The 24,367-nt window shown below is 38.6% G+C and overlaps 1 protein-coding gene across 2 annotated transcripts in view; it reads left to right on the top strand.

The window, feature by feature from the left end:
- Window positions 1-24,367, top strand: part of SNX6 (sorting nexin 6) — a 54,503-nt gene that overhangs the window by 14,456 nt on the left and 15,680 nt on the right. The window contains exons 6-11 of one of the 2 annotated variants that reach the window (XM_032621126.1): window positions 296-419; window positions 8,853-8,948; window positions 11,502-11,607; window positions 18,399-18,474; window positions 19,992-20,031; window positions 24,078-24,164. In XM_032621126.1, coding sequence (XP_032477017.1) covers window positions 296-419; window positions 8,853-8,948; window positions 11,502-11,607; window positions 18,399-18,474; window positions 19,992-20,031; window positions 24,078-24,164 — 529 coding nt within the window. The remainder of the gene's footprint in view (window positions 1-295; window positions 420-8,852; window positions 8,949-11,501; window positions 11,608-18,398; window positions 18,475-19,991; window positions 20,032-24,077; window positions 24,165-24,367) is intronic. The other variant, XM_032621127.1, reaches the window with a different exon arrangement.

Genomic DNA, 24,367 nt, shown 5'->3' with positions numbered 1-24,367 from the left:
AAAACCCCTATAGTTACCTTTAACATCAACCTGCATAGGAAGAAAGGTTCATAAAACCTAAAAATATTAACATTTAAATGTAATAAATACTATTAACTAGCATGAAGTCTTTTCAGAGCTGGGTTTTATATATTGAATATTTCATTAACAGTTCAACTAAAAGCTTTGTTTACATGGATTATATCTTTGTATCTCTAATTTTGCGTTTAGAATAATTCAAAGAGTATTTGCTGAAAAAATTGTTGCAGATGTTTTTCTGCAGTATTTTACCTTTAATTTTGTGTATTGTTTCTAGTGAGTATTTGGCAATATTCAAGAAGACTGTTGCAATGCATGAAGTGTTCCTGTGTCGTGTGGCAGCACATCCTATTTTGAGGAAAGATTTAAATTTCCATGTCTTCCTGGAATATAATCAAGATGTGAGTATTGATCAAAGTAGTGATCAAGGTTTATTTTTAAAGCATCATTGGAAAGAGTAGGGAGTTGTTAGAAAAGGCTTAAGGCCTTATGAAAACATTTTATAAAATGTTCTTATTTTTCAAGCAGTTTAAAATGACTCTTTTTCATGGGACCTCCCTCATCAATATATTCTCCAATGACATTCATGATTCTGCCCAAGGTCTCAGGGCCAACAGGAATTTTGACTGGTGCACCAGAATCCAGGACTTCTGGCCTCTAACCAAGCCTTCTCTACCATCCATGGCAGTGGTCCTTGCTGTGCTCTCACCCAAATGCTGGGCCACCTCCAAAACCAGCCTGGTCTCCCTGCCTTGCACTTCCAGGGCGTTTAGGATGGGTGGCAGTCCCTCATCAAATTTGACATCCACCACTACACCGATGACCATGACAATGTGCCCAGTGGCGGCGCCTGCCTTTGGCGAGGGAGATGTTTAAGCGGCATTGTCTCTGGCAGGCTGAAGCGGCTCCCAGTATGAGCTGGGCTTGGGGTAGCGGCGCTGAAGGGCTGAGTCCCTGAAAGGCCCCAGAGGCGAGGGCAACGGCCACATGACCCACAAGACCCAACATGGCGGAGCCCGGGGCGGGGCTGGAATTAAGAGCATTTGACTTTGACACCTCACCTCCCAGTCAAGTGAGAAAAATCCCTGCTGGGTTCCTCATCTCAGAAAAGAGTCTTTTAGATTCAACACAAAATGTGATGCTATTATCATCTGGAGCAGAATGCCATCCCTAAGTCCCTCACATCTCTAGGTGGAGCTGAGATGCTGGGCAAATTCAGACTCTCACTGATGTGTTCAAAGGGCTTAGATCTTAATCAGTCATCTTAAGTTATTAGTTGTAGAACAGTGTTTTTATGCTGTTGCATTATATAAATCTGATTTCTTTATTCTGGTGTGTAAATATTATTTGTTGGTATAAATAATTGGTTATATCAATTTGCTGGTTTTACTCATCTGTAAATCCTGAGTCTCTAGAAAAAAATATATATACATAAAACTTATTTGATGCAAAAAAAATGATTCTTTTTCAGTGATAATGCACTGTTTCAGTAGAACTTGAGTGGATTAATTTTTTAGATGATGGTATATTATGTTATTACTGGAATATTGATTTTCATCCTGAATTGTGAACTTCTTAAGAAATAGGGTTATTGGGCTACCCTGGTTGCACAGTGATTAAGAATCTGCCTGCCAACGCAGGGGACATGGGTTCGAGCCCTGGTCTGAGAAGATCCCACATGCCGCGGAGCAACTAAGCCCGTGAGCCACAACTACTGAGCCTGTGCTCCAAAGCCCACAAGCCACAACTCCTGAAGCCTGCGTGCCACAACTGTTGAAGCCCACATGCCACAACGACTGAAGCCCATGCGCCTAGAGCCCGTGCTCCTCAACAAGACAAGCCACCATAATGAGAAGCCCGCACACTGAAACAAAGAGTAGCCCCCGCTCACTGCAACTAGAGGAAGCCTGCACAGAGCCAAAAATAAATAAATAAATATTTTTTAAATAAAGAAAAGAAATAGGGCTTCCCTGGTTGCTCAGTGGTTGAGAATCCTCCTGCCAATGCAGGGAACATGGGTTCGAGCCCTGGTCTGGGAAGATCACACATGCTGTGGGGCAACTAAGCCCATGTGCCACAACTACTGAGCCTGTGCTCTAGATCCCACACTCTAGAGCCCGCAAGCCACAACTGCTGAGCCCGCACACCACAACTACTGAAGCCCGCGCACCTACAGCCCATGTTCCACAAGAGAGGCCACCACCATGAGAAGCCCTCACACCACAACGAAGAGTAGCCCCCACTCGCTACAACTAGAGAAAGCCTGCGCACAGCAATGAAGACCCAACGCAGTCAAAAATAAATGGGGCTTCCCTGGTGGCGCAGTGGTTGAGAGTCCACCTGCCAATGCAGGGGACACGGGTTCGTGCCCCGGTCCAGGAAGATCCCATATGCCACAGAGCGGCTGGGCCCGTGAGCCGTGGCCACTGAGCCTGCGCGTCTGGAGCCTGTGCTCCGCAACGGGAGAGGCCCCAATAGTGAGAGGCCCGTGTACCGCAAAAAAAAAAAAAAAGAAAATAAATAAATGAAAAAAATTTTTTAATTATTTTAAAAAAACAAAATAGAGGTTACTAAATTTATTAATGTTCTTAAATTTGAGTTTGGAGGCTTCTGAAGCCTTATGGAGAATTCCAGAGAAGTACTTGAGGTAAAGAATTCAATACTACTTTTGGGTTAATCATTGACTCTTGATCTGTTTAACCTGCCTTCTTCAGTGCTGATTGCTCCTACTTTTCCTCCCTCCCTCCCGGCCTGAAAACTCTTATAATGCAAAAAGAGATTTGAGGTGGTTGAACTTTGAAAGTTTCTTCATTTGTGGTGCTGGAAAAACTTTTCAGTGGACGGGTGATATAGATCTTGGGATCTATATTTGGATGACAAGATTAACTCATAATTTTAGTAGAAAACAAATGTAAACATAGTGGTTTGTTTGCTTACAAGTCAACATCAAGATCAAAGAATTTTGTGTATACAAATTTTCCCTCTTGGTTTGGTTTTAGTAGCTGTGACAATAAAACGTCCTAAGTCTAGCAGTAGAGAAAACTTTTAAGAGGGAATGAAAGTATAACTCAAAATGTAGCACTTTAGCATGAGTACTCTAACAAGCATAAGTGTGGTAGGTGGTACTGGCCTGTGGTCGCTTAATAACTAGGAATTGTAAAGAATGCTGGCTATATTGTGAATTATAAGAGTCTAAAAATGATTCATGAATAGGGTTGCTAACAAACACATGATAGAATGCTGTCGTCACTTTTTTACCTTTATGAATTTGTTTATGCTGGCCTTTATTATGGCCTGGGCTAAAACCTTAACAATAATTTGGTAGAGCAACATAGGTGTAAAGTGAGGCATGGTGGTACCAGCACAAGGCCACCTTAGTACTCAGGCTCCAAGTACTCTATTCTATTGCCACAGCCCTTGGTACTATCTGAAATTATATATCTGTATTTATTTACGTATTTAATTTTTTTTTTGGCTGCGTTGGGTCTTCATTGCAGCGTGCATGCTTTTCTTTAGTTGTGGAGAGCAGGAGCTACTCTTCATTGCGGCGCGTCGGCCTCTCATTGCAGTGGCTTCTCTTGTTGCGGAGCACGGGCTCTAGGCTTGTGGGCTTCAGTAGTTGTGGCTCACAGACTCTAGAGTGCAGGCTCAGTAGTTGTGGCTTGCGGGCTCTAGAGCACACACTCAGTAGTTGAGGTGCACGGGCTTAGTTGCTCCGTGGCATGTGGGATCTTTCTAGACCAAGGCTCAAACCCATGTCACCTGCATCGGCAGGCGAGTCTTAACCACTGCACCACCAGGGAAGTCCCTATATCTGTATTTTAAAAATTTGTTTTATATATCCATTATCTATCTCCCCCTACTAAAAAGTAAGCTCTCTGGGAGTAAGACTTGAAATTTTCACCATTGTATCCTCACTATTTTAGAATTGTGCCTGACCATTAAGATGTAAAATTAATATTTGTTAAAATAATAAGTGAAAGATTATTAAGTGTTTAGTTCACCTTTATAAATAGCTTTCATAAATCCTAGGATTTCATAATTTTTTTCCCACCAAGGTAGATTTATTTTTTTCCTTACAGTTTTTTTAATATATTTGTTGTTGTTTTTGTTTGTTTGTTTGTTTATGGTTGCATCAGGTCTTAGTTGTGGCACATGGGATCTTTTTAGTTGTGGCATGTGGACTCTTAGTTGCGGCATGCGAACTCTAGTTGTGACATGCATGCGGGATCTAGTTCCCTGACCGGGGTCGAACCTGGGAGCCCTGCATTGGGAGCACAGAGTCTTAACCTCTAGACCACCAGGGAAGTCCCTTTTCCTTACAAATTAATATGTGCTTAATAGAGATGATGATGATGATGCATTTTAGTAACCCTTTTAATATCAGCAAATGGTTGTTTTGGAGAAAGCCTAGAAAGATGGACTGGAAAGTGTTTTGCAAATATTTTTTAATTGATTAATAACAAGTATGTTAACAGGTTGTAGAAGATCATAGGCCCAAAATTAAAAGGTTTTTCTCAACCTTGTCTCTAATGCTGTTTCTCAGATCTTTGTTCAGTGGTGCTGGAAAAGAAATCTGTCTGTGCTGTTCTACTATCTGAGCTTCAGAGGGTCATGGGACTGATGAGCTGTTGAAATAGAGTGAAAGTGTCTTGAAGTCTGAAAAGGCTGTGGGGCATTTGGAAGGCCTAGAAAATCTTGTTCCAGCATTTAGTCTTATGAGAAATGGTCACTGCTATAAGGAAGGATTGCCTGTAGTATTGCTTTCCTTATGTAGCTCTGCCCCTTCTGTTTCCAGTACCTATAGCTTTAGTCTCCTTAGCAGTAGATTGAATATCTTACCTATTCAACACCCTAATCTTCATTCGTTTCTTCCTGCCACATCAGTGACCACACCCAGGACCTTGTCTCACCTCTGAGTTCTTTTTTTCTTTTTCTTTTTTTTAAATAAATTTATTTGTTTATTTTGGGCTGAATTGGGTCTTCCTTGCTGCACGCAAGCTTTCTCTAGTTGCGGCGAGCTGGGGCTACTTCGTTGCAGTGCGTGGGCTTCTCATTGTGGTGGCTTCTCTTGTAGTGGAGCACGGGCTCTAGGCACATGGGCTTAGCAGTTGTGGCTCGCGGACTCTAGAGCACAGGCTCAGTAGTTGTGGCGCTCGGGCTTATTTGCTCCGCGGCATGTGGGATCTTCCCAGACCAGGGCTCGAACCTGTGTCCCCTGCATTGGCAGGTGAATTCTTAACCACTGCGCCACCAGGGAAGCCCCACCTCTGAGTTCTTAAACCCTAATATTATAGACTCCAAACATAGCCTTCTGTCCTAACAGCTCCCTTTTTCTCTGTTCCCCTTATAGTAGTTCTTTGACTCACTGCTGCATCTAGACCCTTGACCTCTCCTACACTTGGGCCCTGTCAGTAGCCCTTTTGTCTTTCTCATCTCACCTAGAGTGCCTGCTCTGTTCATTATAACAAGGTTATGACTTTAGACAGGTCTCTCCCATTTTCCATTAAAGCTGATTTCAGTAATTCTTCTTGATCAGATAGTGGCCTTGTTCACAGAGTGGGGGACACCAGTCAGAAATCAAATCCTTGAGCCGCCTGCATCCCTGCAGCCTTCAACCACCTTGGTGTCCACACTCATTTAATAGCTTCTTTTCTTTTTTACTTTCTCCTTTCCAATCTCGATTCCTTTTTTTCCTTTGCTTGCCTAACTGCCCTGACTAGAACCTCCAGTACAGTATTAAATGGAAGTGACAAGAGCAGACATCCTTGATTTGTCCCTGATCTTAGGGAGAAAGCATTCACTGTTTCACTGTCAGTTATGATGTTAACGATGGGTTTTTTCATAGATGCCATTCGTCAGCTTAAAGAAGTTCTTTTCTATTCCTACTTTTTTGAGTGGTTTTATAATGAAAAAGTACATCTATTGAGGTGATCATGCAGTTTTTGTCCTTTATTCTATTAATGTGGTGAAATACATCATGCTTTTCCATGTTGACTAAGAAAGATATCTTTCCAGCTATGCTGGCTCCCATGTACTTGTGGATCTATGGGAATGTCTCTTGATGTGTTTTCATCTTAACTCTAAAGCTACTTCACAGTCTCTTTCATGGGCTTTATCCTCCATATATCCATTCATTTAAATCTGATTCTTCCACGGTTCCTCACTGAGTTCTCTAGAAGTCTAAAAGTTCCTCTAGACTTCTAATTCTGTAAATTCTAAGTCATATCATCTACTCCTGTGGCTCCATCTACTCTAATATGCTCTTAAGTTAGAAATCGATGGGAACTCCCTGGAGGTCCAGTGGTTAGGACTCTACGCTTCCACTGCAGGGGACACGGGTTCAATACCTGGTTGGGGAACTAAGATCCCGCAAGCTGTGTGGCACAGCGAAAGGGAGGGAGGGAGAGAGGAAGGAATCTGTATCACCCCTGAGTCCCCTTGGCATTTTACCCTCAGCTGCACTCTTCTTTACATTCATGCCTCCTTTTGTATTCTCTATATATCTCAAAGAAGGTGTCATTACCTCCCAGTCCCTTACACTGTGAAAATTACTCAGGATTCCTACTGCCTATTCAGGAGTCACCAAGTTCTCTCTGTTTTATTTTACTATATTAGGAATGTGTCTGCATCCTTCCATCACTAGACCTAAAGATTAGTCCTGACTTGCATAATCTTTGCCTGGGTTTTCGAAGCAGTCCCTGACTGGTCATTCAACCTCCAGTCTTATCTTTCTCAACCCCTCAGTCTGTATTAAGTTCCTTGGGTGCTCCCCTAATGCCCCATGGATATCTTTAACACTATACTCCTCCCACTATATGTAATTATATGTTTACTTCTCTCTGTCCTCCTCTGCACCATAAGTTACTTTAAGAATAGGGACCACCTCACATCTTAATCGTCTTAATATTCCTAACACCCAGCAACAGTGCATGGTTATAGTATACATGCATTATGGTTTGTTAAATGAGTGAATTAGTGAAATAATTAATATCAAAAATTCAGTAAAAAAAAAAAAAAGAAAAGAAAAAAACCTAGAGTGCTTTGGGAGGCCTAAGACAGAGCAGTGAATTCTAACTGGGAATTTGAAAGGGTTACATGAAGAGATGCCTTTTAATTTGGATGTTAAAGTCTGAATAGAATTTTTGGTGGGGGAATTCCCTGGTGGTCCAGTGATTAGGACTCCGAGCTTCCAATGCCAGGGGCCCAGGTTCGATCCTGGTCAGGGAACTAAGATCCCACAAGCTGTTCAGCATGGCCAAAAATTTTTTTGAAAAAAATTTTTGGTGAAAGAGGTATCATTTCAGATGCAGAGGAACCTAAAAGCTCAGAGCTTCTTTTGAGAACAGTTTGGAACATAAGGCTCTCTAGGGGTAGAGTGGTAGGTGGAAAGGTAAGTTGAACCAGATTTTTCAAAGTATTGAGTACCGTGCTAAGGAGATTGGCCTTCATTCTCTGAACATTATGAAACTTTGTAAACTTACTAAGTTTCCAAAGTGTGTTGTTGGAAAGTTATCACAAGCAGCAGAATGGATTGGATGGAGGAGATGAGGGATGTTAACTAGTAGTCCAATGTAGTAGTCTAGGCAAGAGATAATGAGGACTTTTACAGGACAGTGGGAGTGGAAAGGGACACATTTCAGAAATTTGCTGGTAGAATTTGAGCTGTGAGAGAAAGAAATTGTAGATTACTTCAAGATTTTTAATGAAAGGTACTGGGCTTTAGGGAACATACGAGAATCTGAGAGACTCAGATGGGGCGGGGGGCGGTGCATGAATAGGGAACCAGGAAGAGGGAAAACTTGGAGATTAGACTATAATGAGTACTCTTTTAAGATTTTTCTAGGGCTTCCCTGGTGGCTCAGTGGTTGAGAGTCCGCCTGCCGGTGCAGGGGACACGGGTTTGTGCCCCGGTCTGGGAAGATCCCACATGCCGCGGAGCGGCTAGGCCCATGAGCCATGGCCGCTGAGCCTGCGTGTCCGGAGCCTGTGCTCCGCAATGGGAGAGGCCACAACAGTGAGAGGCCTGCATACCGCAAAAAAAAAAAAGATTTTTCTAATGTGGGGTTAGCAGAATCTCTGTGTAAGGATATGATGTAGGCAATTGGAATTAGGATCTAAGTTTCAGGAAAGAGCTTAGGGGTAGTGAGAGAGATCTGTGAGTCACTTACATAAAGGTGGGCATTGAAGGCATGGCAGTAGATAAGGAAATTAGATGGGATGTTCCTTCATGGGGTCCCTGATGCAGCAAGTAGTAAAGTCAAAGAGCTAGCTGCTTCTCACCTTTGCCTTTACATATACCATTCATGCCAGGCAGAGTCATCTTTTGTGTCCTTTGTGTCATGAGTTGCTGACCCCAAAACAGGTGAGGAGATAATATTTGGATGGGTTTGGAGTGAAGAATTTTCAAAATGTATTTTCAGAGCTTTTACAGAATCATATGATGGTATATTGTACTCCAGTAAATTTTGCATGTTCAAAGGAACTCCTTCCTGAGTTAATATTTAGTTGACTTTGTATGATATAGTAGTGTTTGACAAAGTATGATGAGAGGGTTACTTACAACAAAATTATCAAATATACTTATAAAATTTGGGAAAGCTAGGCCTTATTGTAGATCAGCTGAACCTGAATCTTTGGGAGTGAGGCCAGATTCCTCTTTAATGTGCCTAAATTTGAAAATCACTGATATACGTGATGAAATTGCCACTTTATTAAGTTTAAAAACGGGGTCCTTTTGAGATTGCCATTTTGATATCAGAGAATAAAGGAGGCATTAACTTCTCATTTGTAATCTTAAAAGAAATGCTAACTTAAATTAACCTTTCTTTCAGTTGAGTGTGCGAGGGAAAAATAAAAAGGAGAAACTTGAAGATTTCTTTAAAAACATGGTTAAATCAGCAGATGGAGTAATTGTTTCTGGAGTAAAGGTAAGACTATTTAATAAACAGAGGTGTTGGTTTGAGAATTTACTTCTTCTAAGAGGGAGATAGATTGAGATTTCAGATGTGCGGACGATTATATTAGAGTAAAAGAGAAGTTTGGATAGTAGACTTCTTAGGCCTGGGAAACTGGGCCCCTCACCCTGGGTTCCTCAAGAGCTCCCTTCTGTAAGGGGTAGTAGGTCTGCAGGTCCAAGTGGATTTGCCCACCCAGAGCCCATGCCCCTTTACTCCAAACCAGACCATTCTCCAGGTATCTAGAATCCCGTATTTCCTTGCCCAAATCCCAAGCCTTCTTTCAGGTCCTGCACGGGCTTTTTCCTTGAGTTCATCTGCCAGTGGGTAGACTGGGCTGCTGGTGGCTGTCCTCCACAGGTGGTCAAGGAGTAGAGGGAAGGCACAGGGCAGAAGGTCAGCGTGCAGGGTGGAATGAACGCCCAGCCACGTGCACGTGAGGTCCCTCTGGGTGCCTTACAGAGTCACAGGGTGGGGCACAGAGGGTCTGCCTCCATTTGTACACTTATCCAGTTGGCCTTACAAATGTTAGGGGCAGACCTGGATTCAGATTTGGAGTTAGAAGAGCTCAGTTGAGGTTTTGGTTTCGTCTCATAGTAGCAACATGACCTTGGAAAAAATCACTTTCTTTCTCTGAACCTCAGTTTTCCCATTTTCAAAATTTGGTCAGTAATGCCACCTAGCTCACAGGATTGTTAGAAAGATTGAATGAGATGATATGTGTGAATATACTTACAAAGGTAATTATTTACCAAGGTAACACCTAAATTTTTCTTAATGATTTCTGAAAATGGTACAAAAATGGATTTTTCTGAAAACTCTACCATTAAAATATAAGAGAAAAATGTTTATATTACATTATTAAGTAAATACTAATAAGAGATAAATAATGCTTTGTCATCATTGCCTGTTTTTATAAATACATCTATGGTAAAACTTGGGTGTAAAGTACTGTTTGATTTATACTTTAATTTTGCAGAGACAGATCATTTGATATTAATTATAATTAATGTTGAACTTTTTTCTTTTTTTTTTTCTTATTTATTTATTTAGGCTGTGCTGGGTCTTAGTTGCAGCACACAGGATCTTCATTGTGGCATGTGGGATCTTTAGTTGCAGCATGCAGACTTCTTAGTTGCGGCATGCATGCAGGATCTAGATCCCTGACCAGGGATCAAACCCCGGCCCCAAGTCTTACCCACTGTACCACTGGGGAAGTCCCTGAATTGTTTTTTTTTTGTTTTTTTTTTTTTGTTTTTTTTTTGCGGTACACGGGCCTCTCACTGTTGTGGCCTCTCCCGTTGCGGAGCACAGGCTCCGGATGCGCAGGCTCAGCGGCCATGGCTCACGGGCTCAGCCGCTCCGCGGCATGTGGGATCTTCCCGGACTGGGGCACGAACCCATGTCCCCTGCATCGGCAGGCGGACTCTCAACCACTGCGCCACCAGGGAAGCCCACCGAATTGTTTTCTTAACATTAAGTATAAACCACTATATTGATTATGATTTTGATAATTTTATTGAAGTAATAGCTGACATTTTTTGAACATTTACAGTGTGGTGTTTGGTAGCCCACATTTCATTAATCTTCACTACAGCTCTGCAAGTTAGTTTAGCTCCATTTTTACATTTAAGAAAACTGGTATACATGAATTAGCAGATTTTAAATGACATTTTATCAGTACTAACTTCTGCTTCTGTGTACTGTTGATGTCAGTCTCAAATTACATCATTTCAGCTGGTGCTTTTTCAATAAACAATTGCTGTTTTAGAAGGAAGGAAAGTACTGTTAATAGTTTTCACTTTTAAAGTATTTCTAGTTTTGTTCCAGAAAAGATTGAGAACAGTGTTTAATATGAAAATTGTTCTAGTTTTGTTCCAGAAAAGATTGAGAACAGTGTTTAATATGAAAATTGTTCTGGTTTTGTTCCAGAAAAGATTGAGAACAGTGTTTAATATGAAAATTGCTCCCAGATAGCTAGTTTGGCCAGGTTCCCTAAAGCAGTCAGAGAGGGCCCTAATGACTAAGGGATTCAGGAACAGCATTCTAAAGCAGTCAGAGAGGGCCCTAATGACTAAGGGATTCAGGAACAGCATTCAGGGACGGCCCATAGAATGCATAACAGACCAAGAGAAACAGATTTTCACTTGTCTGCCAGGCTTTTTTCCCTTTTTTCTCAAAAGCAAATGATCACTCCCACTGGCAGAAGTATATCTGTTGGAGAATAGGATTGTAGAGGCGGAGCACAAGTAGGAACACATTTGAGTACAACACGTGAGTCTCAACCATAATGGGGAGCTCTAAGCCTTCAGCTGCAAAACTGTAGAAGATTTCTTACTTGATAGATAGAAACACATGTTTTTAAAGTCTGAACATTATATTGATGAAATCAATATAATGTCTGATTATTAGAGGATAGCTATGCTGTTTTACTGATGATCTTTTATGATTATAAGGATAACAAAGTGATTTATGTGTTAGACTAAAGTAAGTGAAAAAAACTCATATTTTCTTTTGATCCCATAGGATGTAGATGATTTCTTTGAGCATGAACGAACATTCCTTTTAGAATATCATAACCGAGTTAAGGATGCATCTGCTAAATCTGATAGAATGACAAGATCCCACAAAAGTAAGGTTTTTCTCTGTGGCTAAAGTTTACATTGTTTAATGGAATATTTATAAAGTTATCATGTTATTTACAGTTTGTAAAAGTCTTGATAATAGGGCAGTGGTTCTCAAACTGTGGTCTCTGAAGCTTTGATCCTAAGGCCCTTTTAAGCAAGTCTGTGAGGTCAAAACTACTTTCGTAATAAAACTATGATGCTTTTTGTCTTTTTCACCATGTTGACATTTACACCGATGTTGCAAACGCTGTGGTGGATAAACTGCTGATGCTTTAGCACAAATCACAGCAGTGGCACCAAACTAATAGTCTTTGTATTCTTTCCCACAGCGCATTTGCAATTTAAAATTTCGTTTAAGAATGTCCTTGATGGTATAGCACAGGGGAACTGTTATATTCAGTATTCTGTAATAACCTACAGGGGAAAAGAATCTGAAAAAGAATGGATATATGTATATGTGTAACTAATCACTTTGCTGTATACTTGCAACTAACACAATATTGTAAATCAACTATACTCCAGTACAAAATAAAAATTAAATTTAAATTAAAAAAAAAAGAATGTCCTTGATGAAGCAGTGAAACTTATTACTTGTGGAAAGTCTCCTCCCTTGAGTATACTTTTTTTAATATTCTGAGTGATGAAATGGGAGGTATGCATAAAGCACTTTGCATATGGATGTATGATGGTTCTCTCTAGAAAAGCATTTTAGTGAATGAGTTGCAACTGAACTAGCTGCTTTTTTTCATAAAATACCATTTTTACTTGAAAGAACAACTGACAAACTGTGATTATTGAAACTTGAGTATTTGGTAGACATTTTATTAAAAATTAATTAAATGGGCCTGACACTTCATGGAAAACAGCTGACAGTGTTTGTTGACGATAAAGGTCAGGCTTTCCAGCAATAATTAGAATTTTGGAAAACTTGTATCAGTTACCATGAGCTTGCTTTTCAATAATTAAAGACTTAATCTGAGGAAATTGATGATAATATTAGTGTGATATTTTTGATATTATATACTGAAGTGTGTCAGCATTTGGAAGATCTGTGTGATTCATTGAACTAGTATTTTCTTAATGATCAAAATTATGTATGTAAAAGATCTATTTAAAGTACAAGATAGATTAAAATGGGTTTTTTAAACAGCTTTATATTGAGATATAATTGATATCAATAAGCTGCAATGTTCAAAGGGTACAGTTGGATAAGTTTTGACATATGTATGATATCATCACCACAGTCAACATAATGAACATATCCATCACCACCAAAAGTTTCCTTGTGGCCCTTTGTAATCGCTCCCTCCTGCGCCTGTCCCCAGGCCACCGCTGATCTGCTTTCTGTCTGTAGATTAGCTTGCATTTTCTAGAGTTGTATATAAATGGAATCATAGAGTATGTACTCTTTATGGTCTGGCTTTGAAATTCAACAAAATTATTTTGAGATTCATCCATGTTGTATGTATCAATAGTTCATTCTTTTTATTGCTGAGTAGTATTCCATTGTATGGATATACCACAGTTGTTTATCCATTCAGCTGTTGGTGGACATTTGGGTTGTTGCTGGCTTTTGGCCATTTGAAATAAAGCTGACATAAACCATCTGTATGTAAGTCTTTGTATGGACATATGCTTTCATTTCTCTTGGGTAATACCTAGAAGTAGAATGGCTGGGTCAAGTGTAAGTGTATAATTAATTTTTTTTTTAAACTGCCAAACTTTTTTCCAAAATGATTGTATCATTTTACATTCCTACCAGCTGTGAACGAGAGTTCCAGTTGCTTCACACCCTTGCCAATAAAGATAATCAGTCTTGTAAATTTTATCCATTCTGCTAGGCCAGTGTGGTTTTAATTTGCATTTCCCAATGATTGATGATATTGAACATCTTTTCTTGTATAAGTCCTCCAACTTTATTCTTCTTTATCAAAGTCATTTTGGCCCTTCTGGTTTCGTTACATTTTCATATGGATTTTAGAATCAGTTTGTCACTTTCTACAAAAATGCCTGCTGGGATTTTGATTGGGATTGTATAGAATCTGTAGATTAATTTGGGGAGGATTGACATCTTAACACTATTGGTTCTTCTGATACATGAACATGGTATATATCTCCATTTAATTAAGTCTTCTCTCAGCAATGTTTTATAGTTTCCTTTGTACAGATCTTATACATCTTTAGTTAGATCCCTAATTATTTTTTGATGATATTGTAAATGTTGTGTTTTTTACATTTCAGTCTCCAGTTGTTTTTTGCCAATATATAGAGATACATGGTATTTTCAGTGTTGAGCTAATAGCTTGCAACCTTACTAGATCAACTCAATTTTTAGCTTTATTAACTATTTTGTAGATTCCTTAGGATTTTCTACATAGACGATCATCTGCTAATAAAAACAGTTACACTTCTTCCTTTGCAATTTGAACGCTGTTTATTTCTTTACCTTGCCCCATTATACTATAGCTATACCCTCCAGTACAGTGTTGATGGAAGTGGTGAAGGCAAGCAACTTGGCCTTGTTTCTTATGGGGAAGGCATCAGTCTTAAGCCGTTAATTATGATAATAGGTGTAGATTTTTCCTAGATGCCTTTTAAGTCAGGAATGAATGTTGGATTTTGTCAAATGCTCTTTTTGCAACAATTGAGATAACCATATGGTTTTTCTTTTTTAGTCTATTAATATGGTTAATGATGTTGATTGATTTTCAGATATTAAACCAACCTTATATTCTTGGGATAAATATCACTTATATCATTAGATTTAATGTAATAGAGTACACAAAGTTCATTGATAGGATTTTAGATTCCCCACAAGAACTACCCCTTAAACTTAAACTGCTTGTTGAGTAGAGTATCCACAATTTTCTGAAAATATTAGTAAAATGCCTCCTCCTTTTCCAACGACACATCTGTTTGAGGCTAGATTTTCTCCCGATACTTGAACAAAAACAACGTATCACAGTAGAGTGAATGCAGAGCAGATAAGAGAATGGAGCTATTCTATTATTATTATTCTATTAATCCAGACGCAAAAGAGATTTGCAAAACTCTGACAGTGTCACTGTGCTCACTAATTTTAAAATATATAAATAGTTATTTTCATTTAAAATGTTATGTTAACTTATAATGCTTTATGGGACTTCCCTAGCAGTCCAGTGGTTAGGACTCCGTACTTCCAATGCAGGGGGCATGGGTTCTATCCCTGGTCGGCGAACTAAGATCCCACATGCCCCACGGCCAAAAAAGAAAACCAAAATGTATTAATGGTTTTAATACTGTTATTTTAAAATAGTAAATATTTAAAATTTTTGTTTTACTTTTTTAAAAATACAGTACATATTGATAGATGTAACCCGCATAAACAAAAGCTCTTTAGGGTCCTCAGTAATTTCTAAGAGTGTAAAGGAGTCCTAAAACCAAAAAGGTTCAGAGCCTCTGATATACAGACAGGTCAGTAGGTACCTAGAAGTACGAACCTCCGTTTTGGGGTATTGTTACATACTCTTAATAGAAAGGAGGAAGTAAAGAAGTCTCAGGCCTGGTAACTTCTATTCTTGTGTCATTCTTTTGAGAGAGTTAAGAGTTCTTTTTGTATTTTATTTTCCTATATCTTTGTGATTTGCAGATTCATTCTAATGAAGTAGTAGTTCTTAGTTGCCTGTTCAGTAGTTAAGAACTATATAGTCAAAGTGTGGGAAACTTGAATTCCTTCCTAAATTTATTACTGATTTGCTTTAGAGCCTTGGGCAATTCACATAATTAGTCTTGTGTTGGTTTCCTTGTTTATAAAATGGCATTAAGGATAAAATATCTCATACTTTCACTCCTCTGTTAAGAAAAACTTTGTCCCAACCCATCCTCTCCTGGCCCCTCCATCAGGACCCACACTACTCCCTACTCCCCGCACACACCCAGAGTCACACAGTGCACCGTGAGGGCTCCAGCGGCACCCTGTGTGCCTTCCTAGGAAACCCCACACTCCACCCACCCCCACTAGGCCCTGGCCCCAGCCTGTAGGCACACCCCCTTCCCCAAAAAAAGAAAAACTTTGTAAATACGAAATGGTACATACTAGTGTTGATTGTAATAATTAGGAATACCTTTAAGTTTAGATTTGATGATTTAAAAATGGAAGCCTACTATATATACTTTTTAAATTTCTTAAAAAGTTATTTAATTCATAAACATTGGCATATCTATTATGTGCCAACCATCATGTCAGACATTGATGATTTCAAGATGAAAATAACAGTCTTTGCCATTAAGGAATTAATAATTTTGCAGGTGAGATAAACACTAAAAGCAAAAAATTACAATATATTGTAATTAATCCTATCATAGAGGTGTATATTAGTGCCATGGAAGTATAAAGAACTATAGGAATCATCTGTTAAGAAAACAGAATATTAGTGATTCTTACTGATTCTGTTTATTTGACCAAGTGGAATGGTGTTTTAGGGGAGATGATAGTGATCCTGTTTTACAAAAATACGACTGTTGGGCTTCCCTGGTGGCGCAGTGGTTGAGAGTCCACCTGCCGATGCAGGGGACATGGGTTCGTGCCCCATTCTGGGAAGATCCCACATGCTGTGGAGTGACTGGGCCCGTGAGCCATGGCCGCTGAGCCTGCGCGTCCGGAGCCTGTGCTCCGCAACGGGAGAGGCCACAACAGTGAGAGGCCCGCGTACCGCAAAAAAAAAAAAAAAAAAAAAAAAAAAAAACGACTGTTACATATAATTAATTACCTTACATATATAGTGGACCCTTGAACAACACAGGTTTGAGCTATGTGAGTCCATTTATATGCGGATTTTTCTTCAGTAAATATGTAGTATTGTAAAAGTACTACACAGTCCGAGGTTGGTTGAATCTGCAGGTGCAGAACCGTGTATACAGGGGCAACTATAAAGTTAAACAGGGATTTTTCACTGCGGGGAGGGTTGGCACCCGTAACCCCTGCATTGTTCAAGGGTGAACTGTAATAAAATTTTACAAAATTATAAAGTAAAAACTATTTTTTCATAATTAATGAACTTAGCCTGGATTATGAAAAACTAAGCTTTTCAACTGAATAATTTTATAAGTCACTGTGATTTATAAAATCAGGACAGTTTGTATATTTTTCGTGATCACATAATGCTGTAATAACTAAAGAGGGTAGTGTTCTCAAAGCCTAATGTTAGTTAGAATACAGGAATTTCTTGCTCCAAAAAATAATTTCAGGGTCAGCCTAAGCATAAACTATTAATGTATTCAATATTAAACACAGAAACCATTTTTGATTCCTACCTGTCAATAAACCAACCTTTAAGTGATTTTTGAGTAGTATTATTATTTTTTTAACTTAACCTGTTAGGGTGTAGTGAAGAGTCTTATATATAAGTTACTGTCCATAGTCTGAAGTTTGTACTTGAAGTTTCTTCATAAAAGATATCAGGATAGAAGATTTGAGTAACAATAAGTAAGTAGTCACCAAATTTCAGCCATATCAGTTGAATGTAATTTTGTGCAAAATAAGAAAGTATAATGTAAGCATTACTGTTTTGTTAGGGGATAAACACATAAAAGCCTGGTAAAAATACTACTAGTATACGTGGGAATACAAAGTAGGCATGTCTAGGATTTCATTAATGATAGCAAACATTTGTATAGTACTGTATACACTATGTGCCAAGTTTATAGTAATGTTTACTAACTCATTTAGTTCTCTAAATAATTATGTGAATTGGGTACCATTATTATCCCTATTTCCAGATGAGGAAACTGAGGCACAGGCAGGTTAAGTGATATGCCCAAGGTCATACAGCTGGTAAATTGGGAAACTGGGATTGGACAGTTTGGTTACAGGTCCATGCTCTTAACCATTGCACTATGCTATTCCTTTTCTGAAATTATAATCTTTTCTCAACAAGGGCATTGTCCTGTGGGGCAAGCCCTAGGAGGAGTACTGTGCTGACGTTGAGTACTTTGCTTCCTAGCACCCAAGGGTAGTGGTACTACCATTCATCTAGCTTCCCAAGCTCCTGCCTCAGGTCTACTGTTTGTAAATCCTACCTGTTACATTTCCTAAATATCTTCCAGCTTTGTTAGTTCCTCTCTGCTCTTAGTGTTTCCACTACCTTGATCCTGACCCTCAGCATCTGACACAGCAGTTTCCTGGTTGGTCACTGTGCCTTCTGTGTCTCTCCACTATTAGTCTTTATTCAAGGCAGCAGAATTTTTTAATCTAAAATCCTTATCAGGTTGATTGCACCACTACTAGGATTTTAAAATGTTTAATAACAGCCATTCCCACAAGATCAGGTCCAAACTTCATCATGGCTTACAAAACCTTTCTTTCCCCCAAGATGCTTGGAAGAAAAATAAATTGATTTTTCCATCTTCAACCCTCTCCACTCCCCTCTGTACCCTGCAGTGCCATAGTCCCAGAAGGCTCTCTGAATATACTTTGCTCTTTTATGTCTCCGTGGCCTTTTTCCATGCTCTTCCCTTTATCCAGAATGCACTCTCCTCCTCTTTGCCTAGTAAAGATTTGCTCATCCTGCGAGCTCCAACTCCTATAGTGTCTGTAAATCCTTCCCTGACCTCCTCAGGTGAAATCATCTGTTTCCCCTGCTCGCGATGTAGTTTATACCTACTTCTAATATAAAATTCATCATTTTGTATTACAGTTTTTGTCATTTCTTTCACTAGACTTTGGGCATCTCATATTACATACACATTTTTTTGACATTCAGTAACTATTTTTGAATCAATGAATAAATATATTAAATTCTTAAAACTTTTTCCATAGGTGCTGCAGATGATTACAATAGAATTGGTTCTTCATTATATGCTTTAGGAACTCAGGATTCTACAGATATATGCAAGTAAGCATTCTGATTTAAAACATTAAATATAAGTAAAAGAAAATTTTTGTTGGCAGCTCAGGCACACACAAGACTTCTGACCCAGCAGGCATTTTGGAATATTTTTGTCAAAACACGTTGATAATATGGAGCTTCTTTATAAACTTAGGTCAGTGTCATTTTTCTCTTCCCTTTCCCTACTTTTTTTAAATCTGAGAAATAAAAATCGACCTTAGTATATATAATTTTAACATTTACAGTGTTTCATTTGATGAAAATTTGCCAATTTGTATGTGTGAAAGAGACAGAATTTATGTTTAAATGTTCTTAGATTTTTATAATGTTTATTATAAATAAGAAATGCTGTTTTAGAATTAGAATATATATACACACACACGTATATATATATACACATATACATATATATACACACACATACACACATACATATATATATATTTCGTTGGAGGCCAGATTTCAATGTACCATAAATAATCTTAGTTGCTCCTATAATGTTTAAACCCGGCTCTCTATTGGAAAATAATTCAAACACATTTTAAAAATTTTAAGTGGAAAAACTATTTTCATAGTCCATGCCTTTCTCCAAACCACATCCTTGAAGTTTTCTATAGTATATCCTATCTCAGTAGACATGTCAGATCCAGTTTTTCAGCAAATCCAGTTTTTCAGCAAAACACTAATTAACATGCTACCTTCCCAAAGAGTTAGTTCTTAAGTATTTGATAAGAAGGAAAAACGTCAACATTGCCATGTGTTATCTTTCATAAACCTCTCAAAGCAAGTTCTTTTTAGTAATGTGAAGTTCATAAAATTCATTTTAGCTTTCAATAGTATTTGCCCTAATCCAAATATAATGTCATCGATAATTACATATTTTACAGGATACCATTTAATAGTTTGTCATGGGGATATTTTTTTAGTTGGTGTCAGCGTTTGAGAGATGGGCTTTTTAATTAATAGTGAAAGTGGGGGCTTCACTGATGGCCTAGTGGTGAGGACCCTGGGCTCTCACTGCAGTGGCCGGGCTCAATCCCTGGTTGCAGAAGATCCTGCAAGCTGCCTGGTGCGGCCAAAAAACAAAGTGAAAGTGAGCTATGAAGTAGAGATTGGCTGTTCATTTGTGTTGTTTTCCAAAACAAAGCAGCTCCATTTGAAAGTATTTAAGACATAACTCTTTGGATGTCATTGCCCTGTACTTCTGTAATAATTTAAAGGTATGGTTTTATTTAATATTATGTGGCATATTACCAAAGGATATCGAGACAGATTTTTTAAGTTTTTAACATATGGCTTAGACCGCCACCTTGAAATGGGAAGATTTTCTGTAATCGTATGTCAAAAGGAATCTGTTACATGGGTGGACGTACAGAGATTTTTGTTGAACTAAATGAAGTCTTCAGTGAACAAGACAAATATTGTAATGAGGTAAGAATGTTCATTATTAATCTGGTTTGGGGTATATTCTCTGAACATTTGAAATAGAAAATTATTTATGATGAAATATTTTTCCCTTCCAGGTTTTTTCTTAAAGTTTCAGAACTTTTTGATAAAACAAGAGTAAGTACTAATAATTAACCTTTGGGAGTCTAAATCTCTGCAAACAGTAGTGTTTAACTTGTTGGGCTGTGTTTAACTTTATTGAGGAAGATGAGTTATACTTCAAAAGGTTGAAGAGGCAGATTTAAATTTGGAAATAATGAGAGTTTTTCAGGAAATTTACTTTTTGTTATGGTCTTTTGGTATATGTGTAAAAGTTCATACTCTTGATCAGAAAACGTGTTCATTAGGAGGCTGGGTTTATTTTTATGAAAGATCATTTTATTCCTGGGGCTTTGTAAGCTAGAAGAAAATCTTAGATTCACTATAACTTTACCAAGGTTATTGCTTTTGATCCCCCATGACACACTGCTTTAAAAAAGAGTTGTATCAACATAAGACAAAAATATAACTGCAGAAAGTTTTCATTCATAGTAGTAATAATTTAATACTGATATAGTCTTGGTTTTCAGGGGTCATGTTAATTTATGATCATTCTATCTATCAGTTGATAGTGAAAATGTTTACTAGATTTGTAATGGTACTTAGCTGAGAGTCATGGTGGCTAGTCTGTTGTAGAAATCAGATTTCATCATGACCTTGGCAGTTGAGTAGTGGAGACAAGTTGAAGAAAAGGAGATACTCTATCACAAAGGAAAAAGTTCTTAAATATGTAAGTAAATGTTATACTGGGGTCCATATAGCTCATTATTCTGCTTTGATATTTGTACCAGTGAGCATTTTCTGGGAAGATAGAGTTGGTTTTGTGTGCGTGTTCATTTATATCAAAAGAATAGGAATCTATCACAAACAGCCTTATGTGTCAATTCTTTTGGAAGCAGATGTCAAGGTGGGATTAAATGTACAAGAGATTTATTGTGAAAAACAAAGAGGAACGAGCAGGAGTAGACAGGAGGGGAGTGTTCCGATAATAGTGCAGGTCTACACCTGCAAAAGGAGAGGGAGAGGAAGGAGGACTGTGTAGGAGGAGTTTCAGACTATAGCGCAGTCCTAAGAAAGCTTTGTCCACGTCAGAGGGGAGTGCCTGAGCCAGAGCTGCCCATTAGAGGAGTTCTACATCAGGCAAGAATGGGCTGGGTGGGGAGGATGGAACATAACTTTCGTATGAACATGGTTCCAGATCCAGAGATACTGCAGTTGGGGCTATCAGTCAACTGTGCTCCTTGCAGCAGGCATTTCTCTTGGAGATCTGGGTGGCACATTTCCATAGCCCCAAAATTCTTTATTTCCTTTAGCATTTGCAGGTTGTTCTGGTTATTATTGCTGTGTAACAAACCATCCAAAAATCAGTAGCTTTAAACAGCAACCATTTTAGTATGCCAGTGAACTCTTTGGTTCAGGAATTCAGAAAGGGCACAGCAGGGATGGCTTGCCTCTGCTCCATGATGTCTGGGGCCTCAACAGGGAAGATATGAAGGCCAGGGCCTGGAATCATCTGAAGGCTCTTTCACTCATATGTCTGGGGGTTGATACTGCTATCAGCAGGAACTTCTGATAGGGCTGTTGGCTGTGACACCTACATGTGGCTGCTTCCCATGGAGCTGCTTAGGCTTCTTCACAGCATGGTAAAGAGGTTCCAAAAGCGAGTATCCCAAATTATGGGAAGTAGAAGCTGCTGCTAGTTTCGTTAGGCCTGGGCTTGGAAACTGGTACAGCATCATTCCTGTATTGGGCAAGCAGTCTGAGAGCCCAGATTGAAGGGGAGAAGACACATACCCTACTTCTTAATGGAAGGAGAGAAGCCCTATTTAAAAGCACTGAACATCATCTAGCATGTCAAGAAGTTCTGTAAGTTTGTTTCTCCATAAAGAAACTTCAAGATTTTTCCAAAACTTTTTATTAAAGTGTATTATACATGTAGAAAAAAACACATAACAGAAGTGTACAGCTCAGTGAAATGTCACAGTTTAACACACTCATGTAATGAACACCCAGATCAAGAAATGGAACATTACCAGCAACTCAGATGCCCTGTTCCCCTTCAGCTGCCTTCTGAGTCACCACCTTGGCTGCAAGGCTAACCACTGTCCTAGCTTCTAACAGCAAAAATTAATTTTATTTTCATATTTTATGTAAATGGATTATGCAGTATATATTCTTATGTCTGGTTTCTTTTACTCAATATTACATACATAAGATTCATTGGTGTTGCATGTCGGTATAGCTCCTTCATTCTTATTGCTGTATAGTTTTCCATTGCAAAAACATACCTAATTTTATTATCTTTTCTACTGGTAGGCATTTGGATAGTTGCTAGTTTGGGGCTCTTTACAAAGAGTACTGCTAAGACCATTCTTATTTATCTTCAGCTGAACATAAGTATTCATTTCTGTTGAATGTATGTAACTAGGAGAGGAAGTGATGGTTCATAGGATATCCATGTGAAAAGCTTTTGTAGGTACTGCCAAACTGTTTCCCAAAGTGATTGTAACAACTTACATTCCCACCAGAATGAATGTGAGCATCTCACTGCTGCACAAGGTTGTAATATTTGGTATTTTAGCTGTTCTGGTGGATGTGTAGGGTTTTTTTATTTTAACAACAATTTCAGAGTCGCAGAAAAGTTGCAAGAATAGTACAAAGAATTCCTCTACATGTGTCACCCAGATTTTCTTAATGTTAACATTTTCTACATTACTTAAAGTTCTTTTATTCCCAGAAGTCCATGTTTATTGTTTTTTGCCCTTTGTGCACATTTCTCTCTCTCTTTTTTAAAGATAAGAATCAATTTTAACGTACCAGGACTTCCCTGGTGGTCCAATGGGTAAGACTCCACGCTCCCAATTCAAGGGGCTGGGGTTCAATCCCTGGTCTGGGAACTAGATCCCACATGCCTTAACTAAGAGTTTGCATGCCTCAAGTAAAAATCCTGCACTTGGCAAAAAAGATCCTGCATAATGCAACTAAGACCTGGCACAGCCAAATAAATAAATATTTTTTTAAAAATTTTTAATGTACCAATATGATTATCAGTGATTCTCCATACTGTCATCAATACCTAGTATAGTAATGTTCCCAGTTGTCTCATAAATGGCTTTTTACGGTGGACTTTGTTTGAATCGGGATCCAAACAAGGTTCCCACATTGTATTTGGTTGACATAATACATTCTTCTTTATTCTCTGTCTCTCCAGACTGAATGAAGAGTTCTCATCTTTTTATTTTTTTTATTTTATTTTTTTAAATCATCCTTGTTTTTATTTATTTACTTGATTTATTTTTGGCTGCGTTGGGTCTTGTTTGCGGCACACAGGATCTTTTGTTGCGGTATGTGGGCTCTTCGTAGCGCAGGCCGGCTTCTCTCTAGTTGTAGCGCATGGGCTTCTTGCTCGTTGTGGTGCTTCGGGCTCCAGGGCATGTGGGCTCTTCGTCGCGGTGCACAGGCTTCTCTCTAGTTGTGGCATGTGGGCTTCTTTCTAGTTGTGATGCACAGACTTCTCTCTAGTTGTGGCGCACGGGCTCCAGAGTGTGTGGGCTCTGTAGTTGTGGCACGCGGGCTTAGTTGCCCCGTGGCATGTGGGATCTTAGTTCCCCGCCCAGGGATTGAAGACTTGTCCCCTGCATTGGAAGGCAGATTCTTAACTACTGGACCACCAGGGAAGTCCCGAGTTCTCATCTTTTTAGTCAGACTTAATGTTTTAAAATTGTTTTCTGGTTGTCCACAGTAGAAGGATTGGTTTGAATTACCTAGTCTACTGCTGTTGCCAGCCTCTATTACTTTATAATCATGTGTACATATCAATTGTCATTGAAATGAATAGAGAGAAAAATACAGGTGAACCTGAAAAATGATACTGAAACTCATTACAGCCAAGAACTTTAGTCAAATATAGAATCCTTCCGTAAATTCACTAATCTGTTCATTTTTTGCCAGTTACAAAAAAAAAAAAAAACTAACAGACTAACAAAAGAGAAGGAAAGGAAACTTAGTTTAAATAGGAATTGATACTGTAGTTATTTATAACTAATATTTTTACAATAATAAAGAAAACACTGAGTATAGAATGTAAGTACTGATTAAATACCCAATGTTTTTCCCTTTTTCAGAAAATAGAAGCCCGAGTGTCAGCTGATGAGGACCTCAAACTTTCTGACCTTTTAAAATATTACTTAAGAGAATCTCAAGCTGCTAAGGTAACTATTCTTCTTTTTAAAATGGACTGCTTTACAAAAGCCATCATCTCCTTAGAGGTTGTTAGACTTAAGATTGTTAAAGATGACTTATCTCTTGATTTTAAATTATATTTTTAAGTATGATTTTTTTTCTCCTTTTATAAATTGTAGGTCAGGGAACCCCACATAAATGTTTCCTCTATAAACTCCTGATACAATTTGTC

Source organism: Phocoena sinus, chromosome 2, assembly GCF_008692025.1.
Source record: "Phocoena sinus isolate mPhoSin1 chromosome 2, mPhoSin1.pri, whole genome shotgun sequence".
Taxonomy (NCBI): Eukaryota; Metazoa; Chordata; class Mammalia; order Artiodactyla; family Phocoenidae; genus Phocoena; species Phocoena sinus.
Note: the sequence above shows the minus strand (reverse complement) of the source record. Positions and strands in the feature narration are given on the sequence as shown.